This window comes from Equus asinus, chromosome 2 (assembly GCF_041296235.1).
Source record: "Equus asinus isolate D_3611 breed Donkey chromosome 2, EquAss-T2T_v2, whole genome shotgun sequence".
Taxonomy (NCBI): Eukaryota; Metazoa; Chordata; class Mammalia; order Perissodactyla; family Equidae; genus Equus; species Equus asinus.
Window position 1 is genome coordinate 119,816,370 of NC_091791.1, and position 15,786 is coordinate 119,832,155.

At 36.8% G+C, this 15,786-nt stretch overlaps 1 protein-coding gene across 1 annotated transcript in view; it reads left to right on the forward strand.

The window, feature by feature from the left end:
- The window catches only part of GABRG3 (gamma-aminobutyric acid type A receptor subunit gamma3), a 591,608-nt gene that overhangs the window by 558,067 nt on the left and 17,755 nt on the right, over nucleotides 1-15,786 (forward strand). The window contains exon 7 of the mRNA XM_044763427.2: nucleotides 13,564-13,716. Within this exon, the coding sequence (XP_044619362.1) occupies nucleotides 13,564-13,716 (153 nt within the window). The remainder of the gene's footprint in view (nucleotides 1-13,563; nucleotides 13,717-15,786) is intronic.

Below are 15,786 nucleotides of genomic sequence, written 5' to 3' on the forward strand. Positions count from 1 at the left end.
TTAGTTTTCTATTTCTCTTTTTTCAAGTTTTATTGAAATATAATTGACATATAACATTGTGTAAATTTAAGGTGTACAACGTGGTGATAAATGTATATATTGCAAAATGATTACCACAATAGGGTTAGTTAACACCTCTGTCACCTTATACAGTTATACTTTTTTATGGTGAGAACATTTAACATCTACACTTTTAGCAACTTTCAAGTATATACTACAGTACTGTTAACTATAGTCGCCATGCTGCTGTACATTAGATCCCCAGAACTTATTATTCTTATAACAGGAAGTTTGTAACCTTTGACCGACATCTCCCCATTTCCCTCATCCTCCTCACCTCTGCCCCTGGCAACCACCATTCTACCCTCTGCTCCTGTGAGTTTTGCATTTTTAGACTCCACTTATAAGAGAGTCTGACTTATTTCACTCAGAATAATGCCCTCAAGGTCCATTCACTTTGTTGCAAATGTCAGGATTTCCTTTTTACTCATGGCTGAAGAGTGTTGTATCGGAATATTCCAATATTCCATTCCATGTGTGTGTGTGTATATATCTCACATCTTCTTTATCCATTCATCTGTAGATGGACACTTTGGTTGTTTCTGTATCTTGGCTATTGTGAATAATGCTGCAGTGAACATAGGATACAGATATCTCTTTGAGATACTGATTTTATTTCCTTTGGATATATACCCAGAAGTGGGATTCCTGGATATTATGGTAGTTCTATTTTCAATTTTCTAAGAAACTTCCATAGTGTTTACCATAGTGGCTGTACCAACTTATAGTCTCACCAAGAGTGCACAAAGTTTCTTTTTTCTCTATGTCCTCACCAATAATTTTATCTCTTGTCATTTTGATGTTAGCTATTCTAACAGGTGTGAGGTGATGTTATGTTTTGCTTTGCATTTCCCTGATGTTAGTGATCTTGAGCATCTTTTCATCTACCTTTTGGTCATTTGTATGTCTTCTTTGGAAAAATATCTATTTTGGTCCTCAGCCCATTTTTAATCATTTTTTTCTCTTTTGCTATTGAGTTCTAAAGTTCCTTATACATTTTGGATATTAACTTGTTATTACATATATGGTTTGCAAATATTTTCTCTCATTCTGTCGGTCACATTTTCATTTGCTAATTGTTTCTTTGGCTGTGCAGACACTTCTTAGTTTGATGTAGTCCTACTTGTTTATTTTTTCTTTTGTCACTTGTGCTTCTGGAGTCGTATCCAAAAAAATTGTTGCCCAGACCAGTGTCAGGGAACTTTTTTTTCCTATTTTTTTCTAGGTGTTTTATATTGTAGGAGACTACATTTAAGTCTTTAATCCACTTCGAGTTAATTTTTGTGAGTGGTGTAAGATAGGGGTCCAAGTTTATTCTTTGCATGTGGTTATCCAGCTTTCCCATTCATTGAGGAAACTATCATCTCCCTCATTGAATATTCTTGGCTTTCTTGTTAAATACTGGTTGACCATATATGTGAGGGCTTATGCCTGGGCTCTCTATTCTGTACCATTTGTCTATGTATCTGTTTTTATGCCAGTACCACACTGTTTTGATTTCTATAGGTTTGTAATATAATTTGAAATCAGGAAGTGTGATGCCTCCAGCTTTTATTCTTCAAGATTTCTTTGGCTGTTTGGGGTCTTTTGTGGTACCATATAAATGTTAGAATTTTTTTCTATTTCTGTGAAAAATGCCATTGGAATTTTGATAGAGATTGCATTGAAACTACAGATTGCTTTGGGTAATATGGACATCTTAACAATATTAATTTTCCCAATCCATGAACACTGTATCTTCTTCCATTTCTTTCATCAATAGCTCGTAGTTTTCAGTGTACAGATTTTTCACCTCCTTGGTTAAATTTATTCCTAAGTATTTTTTGTTGCTATTGTAAATGGAATTGTTTTATCTGTATTTTTTCAGATAATTCATTCTTGTATAGAAATGCAGCTGATTTCTGAATGTTGATTTTTTTTATCCTGCAACTTTACTGAATTCATTTATTAGCACTAATAGTTTTTTGGTGGAGTCTTTAGGATTTTCTACATATAAGATCATATTGCCTGCAAACAGAGAAAATTTTACTTCTTCCTTTCCAATTTGCTTGCCTTTTATTTCTTTTTCTTGCTTAATTGCCCTGGCTAGGACTTCCACTATTATGCTGAATAAGAGTGGTGAGAGTGGACTCCCTTGTTTTGTGCTTGATCTTAGGGGAAAGTTTTCAACCTTTTGCCACTGAGTATGATGTTAGCTTTCCCCTTGTCATATACAGTGTTCATTATGTTGAGGTACCTTTCTTCTATACCCAGTTTTTTATTATGAAATGATGTTGGGTTTTGTTAAATGCTTTTTCTGAATCTATTGAGATGATTGTGATTTTTAGCTTTTACTCTATTAATGTGGTATATCACATTTATTAATTTGCATATGTTGAACCATTCTTGCATCCCACAGATAAACAATACGTGATCATGGTGTATCATTCTTTTAATGTGCATTGAATTTGGTTTGCTAGTGTTTTGTTGAGAATACTTGCATCTATATTCATCAGAGATATGGGCCTGTAATTGTCTTTTCTTGCGTTGTTCTTATCCAGCTTTGGTATCAGCTGGGCCTTGTAAAATGAGTTTGAGAGTATTCCTTCCTCTTCAGTTTTTGGAAAGAGTTTGAGAAGAATTGGCATTAATTCATTTTTAAATGTTTGATAGAATTCATCAGTGAAACCATTTAATATTGAGCTTTTATTCATTGGGAGGATTTTAATTACTGATTCAATCTCCTTACTCATTATTGATCCATTCAGATTTTCTACTTATTCATGTTTCAGTCTTGGTAGATTGTATGTTTCTAGACATTTATCTATTTCTTCTAGGTTATCCAGTTTCTTGGCACATAATCATTCATGTTATTCTCTTATTATCCTTTGTACTTTGGCAGTATCAGTTGTAATGTCTTCTCTTTCATTGCTAATCTTATTTATTTGAGTCGTCTCTCTTTTCTTCTTAGTTAATGTAGCTAAAGGTTTCTTTTTTAAAAAACAGCTCAAACTTTCATTGAGTTTTTCTATTGTTTTTCTGGTCTCTATTTCATTTATTTTTTCTCTGATCTTTATTTCCTTTCTCCTGGTAACTCTGGGCTTAGTTTGTTCTTTTTCTAGTTCCTTGAGCTGTGAGTTACTTTGTTTATTTGAAATGTTTCTTTTTTCTTGATGTAGGCAATTTTTGCTATAAAGCTCTCTCTTAGAATAGCTTTTGCTGCATCCCATTGGTTTTGGTATATTATTTTTCTATTTTTATTTGTTTCAAGAATTTTTTATTTTGCTTTTGATTTCTTCTTTGACCATTGGTTGTTCATGAATGTTTTGTTTAGTTTCCACATATTCGTGAATTTTCCCCTTTTTTTCTGTTGTTGATTGCTGGTTTTATACCATTGTGTTTGGAAAAGATTCTTGATATGATTTCAATATTCTTAAACTTGTTAAGACTTGTTTTGTGACCTAACATATGTTCTATCCTGGAGTATGTTCTCTGTGTACTTGAGAAGAAAGTGTATTCTTGCTGCTGTTTGATGGATTATTCTGAATATATCTTTTAGGTCCATTTGGTCATATGTATAGTTCAAGTCCAATATTTCCCTATTGATTCTCTGAATTATCTCTCTCTTGTTGAAAGTGGAGTGTTGAAGGCTCCTACTCCATTTATATTATTGTTTAATTTCTCTCTTCAGACATGTTAGTATCTGCTTAATATATGATAAGTACACTTATTCATCAAGAAGATATATGAACTGACCTCTTTGTCATTATATAATGGCCTTCTTTGTCTCTTGTTACACTTTTTTTTTTTGATGAGGAAGATTAGCCCTGAGCTAACACCTGTTGCCAATCTTCCTCTTTTTGCTTGAGGAAGATGGTTGCTGAGCTAACATCTGTGCCAATCTTCCTCTATTTTGTATGTGAGATGCTACTACAGCATAGCTTGATGGGCAGTTTGTAGGTCTGTGCCTGGGATCTGAACCCATGAACCCTGGGCTGCTGATGCAGAGTTTGTGAACTTAACCAGTATGCCACCGGGCTGGCCCCTCTGGTTACACCTTTTGCCTTAAAAGTCTAATTTTTCTAATAAAAGTACTCCTGCTCTCTTTTGGTTTCCAGTTGCAAGGAATGTATTCTTTTTACCCCTTCACTTTGAGCCCATGTGTGTCTTTAAAGCTGAAGTGAGTTTTCTGTAGGCAGGATATAGGTGGGTCTTTTTTTTTTTAAGTCCATTCAGCCACTCTATGACTTTGGATTGGAGAATTTAATCTATTTACATTTAAAGTAATTATTGATAAGTATGGATGTACTAATGTCATCTTATTCATTGTTTTCTGGCTGTTTTGTACTTCCCTGTTTCTTTTCTTCCTCTCTTGCTGTCTTGCTCTGTAAATGGATGATTTTCCATAGTGGGATGCTTCCATTTCCTTCTTTTTATCTTTTGTGTGTCTACTGTAAGTTTTTGCTTTGTGGTTACCATGAGGCTTAAACAAAACATCATGTAGATATAACAGTCTATTTTACTCTGTTAACAATTTAACTTCTATTCCACAAAAGGTGCTATCCTTTTATGTCCCCTTTTTTGTTTTGAAGTCATAATTTACCTCTTTTTATATTTTGTATCCATTAACAAATTGTTGTAGCTATAATTATTATTTTTTTCTGCTTTATCTCCCCAAATCCCCCCCATACATAGTTGTATATCTTAGTTGCACATCCTTCCAGCTGTGTCACATGGGATGCCTCCTCAATGTAGCCCCACGAGCAACGCCATGTCTGCGCCCAGGATCCAAACTGGCAAAACCCCAGGCTGCCACAGCGGAGCACGCGGATCCAACCACTCGGCCGTGGGGCCGGCCTCAAGCTATAATTATTTTTAATACTTTTTTCCTTTAACTTTTATACTAGAGTTAATTGGTTAACACACATCATATTACAGTATTGGAGTATTATGAATTTGAGTATATACTTATCTCTACCAGTACATTGTATATTTTCATATTGCTAATCACACCCTTTGTTTCAGCTTGAACTCCTTTCACGATTTCTTGTAAGGTGGGTCTAGTAGTGATTAACTTCCTCAGCTTTTGTTTGTTTGATAAAGTCTTTATCTTGCCTTCATTTCTGTAGGACAACTTTTCTGGGTAAAGTATTCTTGGTGGCAGATTTTTCTTCTTCAGTACTTTGAATATATCATCCCACTGTCTCCTGGCCTGCAAGGTCTCTGCTGAGAAATATGCTGATTGCCTTGTGGGAGTTCCCTTGTATAAGAGATATTTTTACTCTTGCTGCTTTCAGTCTTCTCTTTTTGTATTATATTTTAGTCAGTTCTATTATACTGTATTTTGGAGAAGATCATTTTAGATAGAAATTTGGGGATTACCTTTTAGCTTCATGATCCTGGATGTCCAAATCTTTCTGTAGATTTGGGAAATTCTCAGCCTTTGTCACTTTACATAAGCTTTCTGCCCCCTTCTGTCTCTCTTCTCTTTCTGGGACTCCAATAATTTGCAGATTGTTCCTATGAATAATATCCCATAGTTCTCACAGGCTTTCTGTGCTCTTCTTCACTCTTTTTCCTTTTTCCATTCTCTCCTTCAGCTGAATAATTTCAGAAGTCTTATTCTTCTACTTCACAAATTCTTTCGTCTCCTTGATCTAGTCTGCCGTTGATGCTTTCTATTGCTGTTTTTTTTTTTCATTTCATTCATTGTATTCTTCATCTCTAGATATTTTGTGGGTTCTTTTGTGATTTCTGTCTCTTTGTAAATCTTATTTTTTTGTATCTTGGTTTTGTGATTTCATTGAATTGTCTTTCTCTTTTCTTATAGCTCACTAAGCTTCTTTAAAAAGCTGTTTTGAACTTTTATTGGGTAAATCACAGATTTCCCTTTGGGGTTGGTTACTGGAAAATTATTGTGTTCTTTTGTCATATTTCCTTGATTTTTCATATTCCTTGAAGTCTTGCATTGCTGTATTTGAAGTATCAGTCAGCTCCTCCAGTCTTTACATATTGACTTTTGCAGAGAAATACCTTCCAGCAGCCCCGATAGGGATTTTGAGGCTTTCTCAGACCTTTCTATGGAAACTCCTGCTCCACTTCTTGTTCCCTCTTATAGAAGAATAATTAAAATTGTATTCCTTCTCTCAATCCTGCAAAGCCATAGTGGGTACTGACATCCTTTCTTTTGCTTTCCCTACAGCTTTGCTGAATGCTCAAGTGGTTTCTCCCAAGCCCACAGATTTGGGCCAGCTTTCTGTGTGTGCTCACTAGCCATCTGCTAAGGCTTTCTCTCACCACCATAGGGAGCACGCATAGGGAGCCAGCCCCAGATTTGTTGGGTGGAGGGGAGGGGAGCAACATTGCAGCATGCAGAGTGCTGGAAGTACCTGTGGGCCAGTGGGAAGATCCACAGGTGAGGTGGCCCCAGCAACTTGAGGGCAGACCTCCTGATTGAGTCCATGAGGCAGTTAGTAGGATCTGTGTCTCTTTGTTAAGTTCCATTACAAGCTCTGGCTGCTGCTCTCCAGTGCTCACTACAACCCAGGCATTCAGCTCAGGACTCAGTGCTCCAGGTAAGGAGAAAGAGAAATGGGCCTCATTGACAACATCCCACAGAGTTGAGGAATCCAAATACTCACCAACATACTCACTTTCCCCCATGGGAGAAAGTACAAGCCAAGAAGACCTCTCTTGGCACTGAGCTGTGCTGCCTTAGGGGATGCTGGATGTAGCTAAAGTCAAATTGTTCCTCTCACCCTCTTCAATGGGTCCAACCTCAGATTTCTTTCCTCTAGTGGTGTGCTTTAACTTGTCCACTTGACTCCTGAACTTCCACAAAGTCTCTTCCCTCCATGAGTGATTGTCTAATCTGTGTTCTTCAGGGGCTCCCAGATCATGTCCAAGAGGGGCTGGAGCTGATCCATGGCCACTTCATGGTCCACAACTGGGACAAAGTTCTTTATGTCTATTACCTGACACACAGTAGGTATGACTCCCCATGAGTCTCTTGGCACATGGTGCTGGTGACAGAACAAAAGTCTTCAGGCAAACAGCTGTTTTCAAGTATGCTGCTTGGACCATAGTTGATGAGTCAGCCACCTGGGTACAGGTCTGTTTCCTCAAAATGGCTCACTTCATTCTTGGACTGCATCAGGGTTTCACAATGTCCTACCTGGATCCCACAGCTCCCACAAAGGCACTTTTGTTCATGGTTAGATGCCAAATTGGTGTTGAAGGAAGAATCCAAGGGATGTCTTATTTGGCCATCTTGCTAATGTCACTCTCCCTTATTTTTCCATTTCTGTGTAACAAACTACCACAAATTTAGTGGCAAAAACAAAACATGCATTTATAATCCAACACTTTCTGTGAGTAAAGAGTATGGGTATGGCTTAGGTACTTTCTTTGTTCAGGCTTTCATAAGGCTGAAATTGAGGTATTGGCTGAGCTTCATTCTCATCCAAGAGCTTAACTAGGGAAGAATCTACTTCTAAACTCATTAGCTTGTTGGCAGAACTTATTATTTATAGCTGTAAAGCTAATGGTGGCTTACTTCTTCAAGACAAGAAGGAGAATCTCTTTTCATGAAAGCCCAATCCTTCTTTTAAGGGTTTTCACCTCATTATGTCAGGCCCATCCATGATAATCTCTCTCTGGATTAACTTCAAATCAACAGATCTTCAAAATCCATTCACCTTTGCCATATAAAGTAACCTAATCAAGGAAATGGTAGGTTATTTTCTGTTGGTTAAAAACAAATCATAGGTTCTTCCCACACTTAAGAGGAGAGAATTGTACAATTGGGAATCATTTTAGGATGTCTCTGCCAGTTTTAATGATTAAGATAGTCTGGTACTTGGGCAGGAATTGACATGCAGAAATAGATCCATGTACATAGAGTCAAATGAATAAAATAGATCCATACAAATATGGATAAGTGAGGTGGCATTGCAGATGACTAGGGGTGGCAATAAATGATGTTGAGACAGCTTATCACCTTTAAAAACTTAATCTGAAGAAAAATAACCTGCATATAAAATTATGTGGGGTAGAAAAGCAAAACTCATAGAAAAAAACAGTACAATATCTTTATGACCATAGGTTAGGAAACAAATTATCAAAGATGACATAAACAGCACCAACAATAAAATAAAACGTTGATAAATTTAATTTTCTTAAAATGAAGAACTCCTTTTCATGAATGGATGTCCTAAAGACAATAAAAGGACAAGTGTTCCAGGGAAAACTTGAAGAATAGGATGGAGAAGATTAGGCTTTTGCTGTGCTGAGCATTGCTTACTAATTACCAGGACTTGGTTGGTTTTTGAAGAGTATTAACCTCAGAATATTTTGAAAGTAGATCAAGTGCAGGTGCCTCTGTGACTGGGAGAAAAGAGATGGCCATCAGAATGAGAAGAAATCTGGGGAAATAACAATAATGTTTAAAGGAGATTCAAAGAAAGTTTTTGGTACCTGAGGAACAATAAAGAAATGAAGGTATCTATGACATGGAGTAAATAATAACTTATAATAGTATTCCCTGGGAACAATACTGGGGTACATTATGGAATATGTGCTAGTCTTTAACCCTGAGGGAACTTTCTGGATCTTATTAACCTGTTAGTCCCAACTTCATGGAACTTAGTATCAGCTAAATGAAATGAAATTTTACTTCATTCAATAAATGAGATTTTTATTTCATAAATATTTATTGACTGCTTACTCTGTGCCATTATGTTAAAAAGTAGTACTACACATTGCTCTTCTAAAAAGTCTTCAGTGCTTTCATATATCTTTTTTTTACATTGGCTCAGGAAAAAAAATCACAAAAATGAATAATTGGCAAAAAGCAACTTGTTCTTATAATTTCACTAGGCCCAAGATGACTTTTCTACCTTAATGGATCAAAGAGAAGCTTCTCATTGCCTCCTCAACTGTTTCCATTCCGTCTTTCCCCTGGGAAGTGGGCATCAGTCACATTCAAGGGTGGACTCTGATGGCGTCTATGGATTCCAGAATCACTGATCCCTGTTACCTGCCATAAGAGTGAACTAGAATCCCAGGTCTCTCTGGTTTGGAAAGAACTGACCACAGAAAATCCAAACCAGTCCAGTTTGTGAACTACATTAGGAAAAGCTGCCCATCGATCAGGGTGAAGAGCTAAAAGACCTCAAGGAGGGAAGGAAGAACCTCCAAGAAGCAAGCACCTGGAGCTGAGACCTCACACCCAAATTGGAGCTGGCCAGGTCCACAAGGGTGTGAGTGTCTGTGTGTGTGGATGTATGCTTGTGTGTGGGTATGTGTATACTTGCAGAGGGGGAGCAGATAGAAAGCAATAACACTGTGTTTTCGGTCAAGAGTCCTAGAACTAATGGAAAATGTAATCTAGGCATGGGCTTGGACTGTCTGAGAAACTTTTGGGTCATGTGTTTTCAGAAACAGAAAGGGCTTTTGCCTTCTATGAGGACTTGTTTTACCTCTGGCCTACATAAATATGTGATGCATCTGAAAATGAGTACCTCATGGTCTCTTCTTTTCAATTTAGTATTAATGGCACATTGGCTATGCGTTGGTCTTCCTATGTGGGGCAGTGGAGCTGGAACCTACAATTTATCCTGCCACTGCTTCACCAGCTGTTTACTCCCTGTGGAAGCTGGAAAATGAGAACCATAGCACTCTCTGGAACCACTTCTTGGGGTATGTCTTAGAACCTCACCAAAAGCCAGCTCAGTTACAGAATCAGGTGCCAGAATGTGGCCCTGACAGCTCACCTCACTTTCACACCTGATGAGGACCTCTGGGCAGACCTCCAAGTTAGGCAAAGGGACATGCTGAGCACAGGTGTGGGGAGCCCATCACTTCAGGCTGGGAGAAAGCAGATGGATCTGCTTAAATGATTGTATTCTGGAGTTGCTCCTCTGTTTGTCTTACTCAGGAACCTACATTGGAGGTTGAAGAAATTATTCAACTCTTTGGATATTCTATTTGAGCTGTGTTCATAACTGCTGGGGTGATTTATTATGTTTTATTCTTCTGTTTGCTGTTTGGTTTTCTGCTTGTTTTTTTAATTTAAATTTTATGTAAAAATTAATAGGCAATTAAATATCACACATAATTCAATATTTCCCCAGAAAATTATGTAACTTGGCATTCATGTTACTTAGAAAGATATTTCTGTGTTCTTTGATTGCTGCAGGTTAGTCGTTCTGATTCCTTTGTACTGCAGTGCTAATTTGCTTAAAATTTTAAATGTGTCTTGGGAAATGATTTCAAAATTGTTGTTTCTATCAACCATCCTCAATATTGCTATAAAAGAACACCACATCCTTCAAAAGAAATTCTAATTTATTGAAAGGCATAGTTTTCATGTAGACTCAATATAGTCTCCTTGTCAATCTTTTAAGTAAAATGATCTTAATCTTTTATTCAACAAATATCTTTTTGATATTTGCTGAGTCTTTTTCATGACGATCTTTTTATTCAACAAATACTAACTGATTGCTTATCATTAAACAGCACTGCTGAACAACAGAGAAATATTATATAAGCCAACCAGTTTATTGGTTTGAAGACAGATGTTATATTAGTAATTATAGAAACAAGTTAATTACAGTTGTTGGGAGGACTTCTTGGGGAACAAAGTGATTTCTAAGCTGAGATTCAGAGATGAGTGGGTACTATCGGGATGTCAGAGAAAGGAAAAGAAGAGCATCCTAGGAAGAAGGGGAGGGATTCGGTGGCCTCTAGAGAAGGATATGGCATGTCTGAGGACCTGGGGAGACCCCAGTGCCCAGAGTGCAGAGAGTACAGGGCAACGGGCATTTCATGTAGAATGGTGTCAACCTTAATAAAAGTGTAACAATTGTACAATGACAGCAAGATGCTGATGAAGGGTTATAAGGAGAGTGATATAATGATATTTATGCTTTAGAAAGATCGTTTAGGTGGCAGGACATAGAATGGAGTAGACAAGTGGTTGGGTGTCAGGATGTGACAAGCTACCCTCATGATAAATGATGTTGCTTGGGCTTGTTGGAGAAAAGAGTTAAGAAGGATGCAGGAATTGAAGAAGGGAAAAGGAGAAGTCAGACATGGTTCCTGGGTTTCTGCCAGGAGGAAGTGAGAGAAGGACCTGAATGAACAGCAGGAATCAGTGTGGTGGAGATGACAGTTCAATTCTAGACTATCATCCAGAAGGCTGAATCCAGCAGGCTTAAGGGTGGAGGTCAAATGGGAAGATGGGGAAAGACATATTCTCAGGCGATCACCTAGAAAAGACATGAATAGAGATAATTCTGGAATAAAATGTAGAGTGTACTTGTGCCCTTTCCTAATCCCCCAGGAAATCTTACGGAATCTCTAGTAATGTCTATTTGTTTTTGTTAGTGCCATCAAGTTGATTCCAGCTCCCAGCAACCCTGTGTACAGCAGAGGGAACTCTGCCCGGTCTTTTTGTGCCATCCTCTCATCTTCTGGCACTGTATCACACAATGCTTTGCTGCTTTTCATAGGGCTTTCATGGCCAGTTTTTTTGGAAATGGGTGGCCAGGTCCTTCTTCTTAGTCTGTCTAGCCTGGAAGTTCTGCTGAGACCTGTTCATCATGGGTGACCCCGCTGGTATTTGAAATAGCAGTGGTATAGCTTTCACCATCACAGCAACAAGCAGCCACCACAGTACGACAACTGATAGATGGGTGGTGGTGTTCCCTAACTGAGAAACGAACACAGGCAGTAGCAGTGAGAGTGCAAATCTTAACCACTAGACCAGCAGGGCTGGCTAGTAACATCTATATTGCTCTCGAATCATGTATGATGTGGTTTTCTTTAGTAGTAGGAGCAGAATATCATAAAATGATTACTTCTGCTTGTTTCTAGGTTGGCACAGCCTAAGTGCCAGAGTTATGAAGGGATAAGATAAATATAGAAATATTAAATAAAACACCAGTCCAATCTCTATTGCTATGTGTTTGTCATTATTTTTATCTTCTACTTATGAGTGAGCTCATATGGTATTTGACTTTCTCCTTCTGACTTATTTCACTTAGCATAATACCCTCAGGGTCCATCCATGTTGTCACAAATGGCCGGATTTCATCATTTCTTATGGCTGAGTAGTATTCCATTGTGTATATATACCACATCTTCTTTATCTGTTTGGCCCTTGATGGGCACTTAGGTTACTTTCAAGTCTTGGTTATTGTCAATAATGCTGCAATGAACATAAAGGTGCATGTATCTTTATGCATTTGTGTTTTCAAGTTCTTTGGATAAATACTCAGCAGTGGGATAGCTGGATCATATGATAGATCTATTATTACTTTTCTGAGGCTACTCCATCCTACTTTTCATAGTGGCTGCACCAGTTTGCACTCCCACCAGCAGTGTACCAGGGTTCCCTTCTCTCCACATCCTCTCCAACACTTGTTTCCTGTTGTTAATTACAGCCATTCTGACCGGAGTGATGTGATATCTTCTTGTAGTTTTGATCTGCATTTCCCTGATAACTAATGTTGTTGAACATCTTTTCATATGCCTGTTGGCCATCCGCATATCTTCTTTGGAGAAATCTCTGTTCAGATCTTTTGCCCATTTTTTAACTGGGTTGTTAGTTTTTTGTTGTTGAGATGTATGAGTTCTCTGTGTATTTTGGATATTAACCCCTTATCTGATATACGGTTTGCAAATATCTTATCCCAATTGTTAGGTTGTCTTTGTTTTGTTCATGGTTTCCTTTTAGCGACAGAAATTGGATTGGTGGTTACCACAGGGGAAGGGGACAGGGGAGCGGGCAAAAGGGGTGATTAGGTTCACACGTGAGGTGATGGACTATAATTAGTTTTTGGGTGGTGAACATGATGTAATCTACACAGAATTCGAAATATATTATGGTGTACATCTGAAAGCTATATAATGTTATAATCAAATGTTACTGCAATAAAAAAAGACTAAAAAAAATAAAATAAAAATTAGAAAACTAAAAATAAACTTCAGATGGCAAAGACAAATAATATATATATTAAATAAAACAAAGTACAAGGTTAATAAGCTAAAATTCATGCTATAACAAAATAAAAATATAAAATAATTACACAAGTGCATGTATGAAAGCTTATGTATAACTATTATTATTGAAAAAACAAAATGACTATGAATCTGTTGGAGGATTGAGTTTATTACCTTTTACCCTTGATTTTAAACATGCAACATACAGAGAGACTCAAGCAATAATAGCTCATTAAGTAATGGTCTGTCATGGAATCGATGTGCATGTCTATCTCCTCTATAAATTAATATGTTTATGTGTTCTTTACTGTGAACAGTAAAATGCCTTGCACAGCCATGGATACTATAAAAATTAAGTTTAAGAAAAACAACATTTTGATCCTGTCCCCAGTTTGGTATTGTTATAGTTATACATTTTGTTCCAAGTCATCCATTTAACAAAACAAATTATAAATGATTTCCCTGAATTATTTTTTAACCCAAGAAAGTTGTCTCAATTTTGACAATCTTTTATTACAGGAGATTATGTTGTCATGACTATATATTTTGAATTGAGTAGAAGAATGGGATACTTCACTATTCAAACATACATCCCCTGTATTCTGACTGTGGTTTTGTCTTGGGTCTCCTTTTGGATCAAAAAAGATGCTACACCGGCCAGAACAGCATTAGGTGAGTTTCAAAGTAACTCTCCCACTATTTCAAGTATGCATAAAAATATCTTCAGTGAAAGAGAGTTAAATGTTGTAATTGATTTAATCTGAGGGCTAATTGAACCATGCTTAGATATTCTTAAGTAGCCAAGTTAGATTGTTCTTTCTGACAATAGAATCTCATGTACCACTTAAATTAAGATGGGATTAAGTATCCAGGATGAATCAAATGTGTCATCTGATACTATCCTCTAAGGATAATGTTATCATAAAAATGTAGTCATGTCCCAGAACCTACCATACTCAAAATCTCATTATGTCAGTAGAAGGAAACAGAACTTAGCACACAACTTTGAGAACTGAAAACACAATATTGGTAAAATAGTCTCTCAATAAAAGAAGTTCTGCTTGTGTATATCAACTTTATCAGAAAACAAGAAAATAATCATTCTCTTCAGAATGATCTACTCAGTAAGCTCAAAGTCTTTTCATGAATTTTCCTCTGATGCCCAAAGTCCTCTTAATAAAACATTAAAATTCAGTGGTTTTAGAATTGTGCAACATGTTTTATATCAGTTTTTCTTTAAGATATGAATTTTGCCTAATTTTCAGTGTTTTGATATGTGAAGATAGGTAATGTATACAACTGAATATAGAGGTTGTTTTCCCCAAAAGTTTCTTTCAGAAAAGAGGAAGTTGTCTCAATTTCAAAATCCCTGCAAAGCCTCTCATATTACGTCATGCTTTCTCTAAATACAAGATGGAATTGGTAAATCAGCAAGCAAAGATATAACCCAAATTTAGTAACTATTCTTGGGGTTATGACCTCACAATTCAAATTCTGGATATCATAGTGAGCCTGACTTTAAAGATTAGCTTCAAAACAATATAATATGTACTTATGTTTCCACAACTTGAGACTATGAAAGTCCTATCAAAGAGTAGCTGTTGTGGGATTAAGAGGACAACGATACTAGATATACACAGTGATGGCAGTTAGATTTACAGCACAGAAGAGTGGGGAAATGTCATTAACACCAGGATATTTTGTTGAGACACCAGATAGGCTATGCCCAGAAATAAAAGGGGTACTTTAGACTTCCTCTAAATAAAGCTCAAACCCAACCTTGACAAGATCTAGAACCTCCAGCAAATTAACTGTCTGTCCTAAGAAAACATTCAACATGCTTTTAAAAAAGATAACATAGCCCAGACTCTTTACAGTCTATCATCCACAAGACTGAGTATACAATAAAATGCTACTAGAAATTCTAAGAAGCAGGAAAATGTGACCCATGATCAAGCAAAAAAAGAGTCAATATAAAAAGACAACTCTGATGTTAAATCAGCAGACATGTGCATTAAAGCAGCTATTATAATAATGTCCAAGGACTTAAAGGAAAATATGATGAGAATGAGTGAACAGATGGATAATCTCAGCAGATTGAGTATATTAAAAGCGAAATTCTAGAATGAAATACATAAGAGCTTAATTGAAATAGTCACTAAATGGGCTTAAGAGCAGATTGAAGATGGCAGTAAAAAAAGGTCATGTATAATTGAAGACCATCATGTAAAATGTATCTAATCTGAAGAAGAGAGGGATAAAAAGATTTAAAAGAATGAACAGAGCCTCAATGATCTGTGTGACAATATGAAGAGGTATAACATAACTGTAACTGAGGTTCCAGAATGAAACAGAAAACATAATGAATTAAAAAAGTTTTGTGAAGAAATAGATTAAAATCCCCAAATTTAGTGAAAAATACCTATCTACAGATTCCGTAGACATGACACCACAGTCACCACAGTTTCTTAAAAGCTAAATTGGATATTCATTACAAAATCTATTTTCATGAAAATGCACCTGACATCAGTGTAGATGTTCTCAATTTACATAGCATTTTTACATGAAGTATCACCACTCTCCTACCTACAATGAGGAGAGTCTGGTATTCTTGTTTCACTGTATTGTTAAAGAAACCCATTCAAAGAAGGTAAGTGGCATCACATGACCAAATACTTCAGAAGGCCCAGAGCAAGGCTGAGGGTTTTGACTTCCCGGTCAACATCCTTTACACCTGGCCCT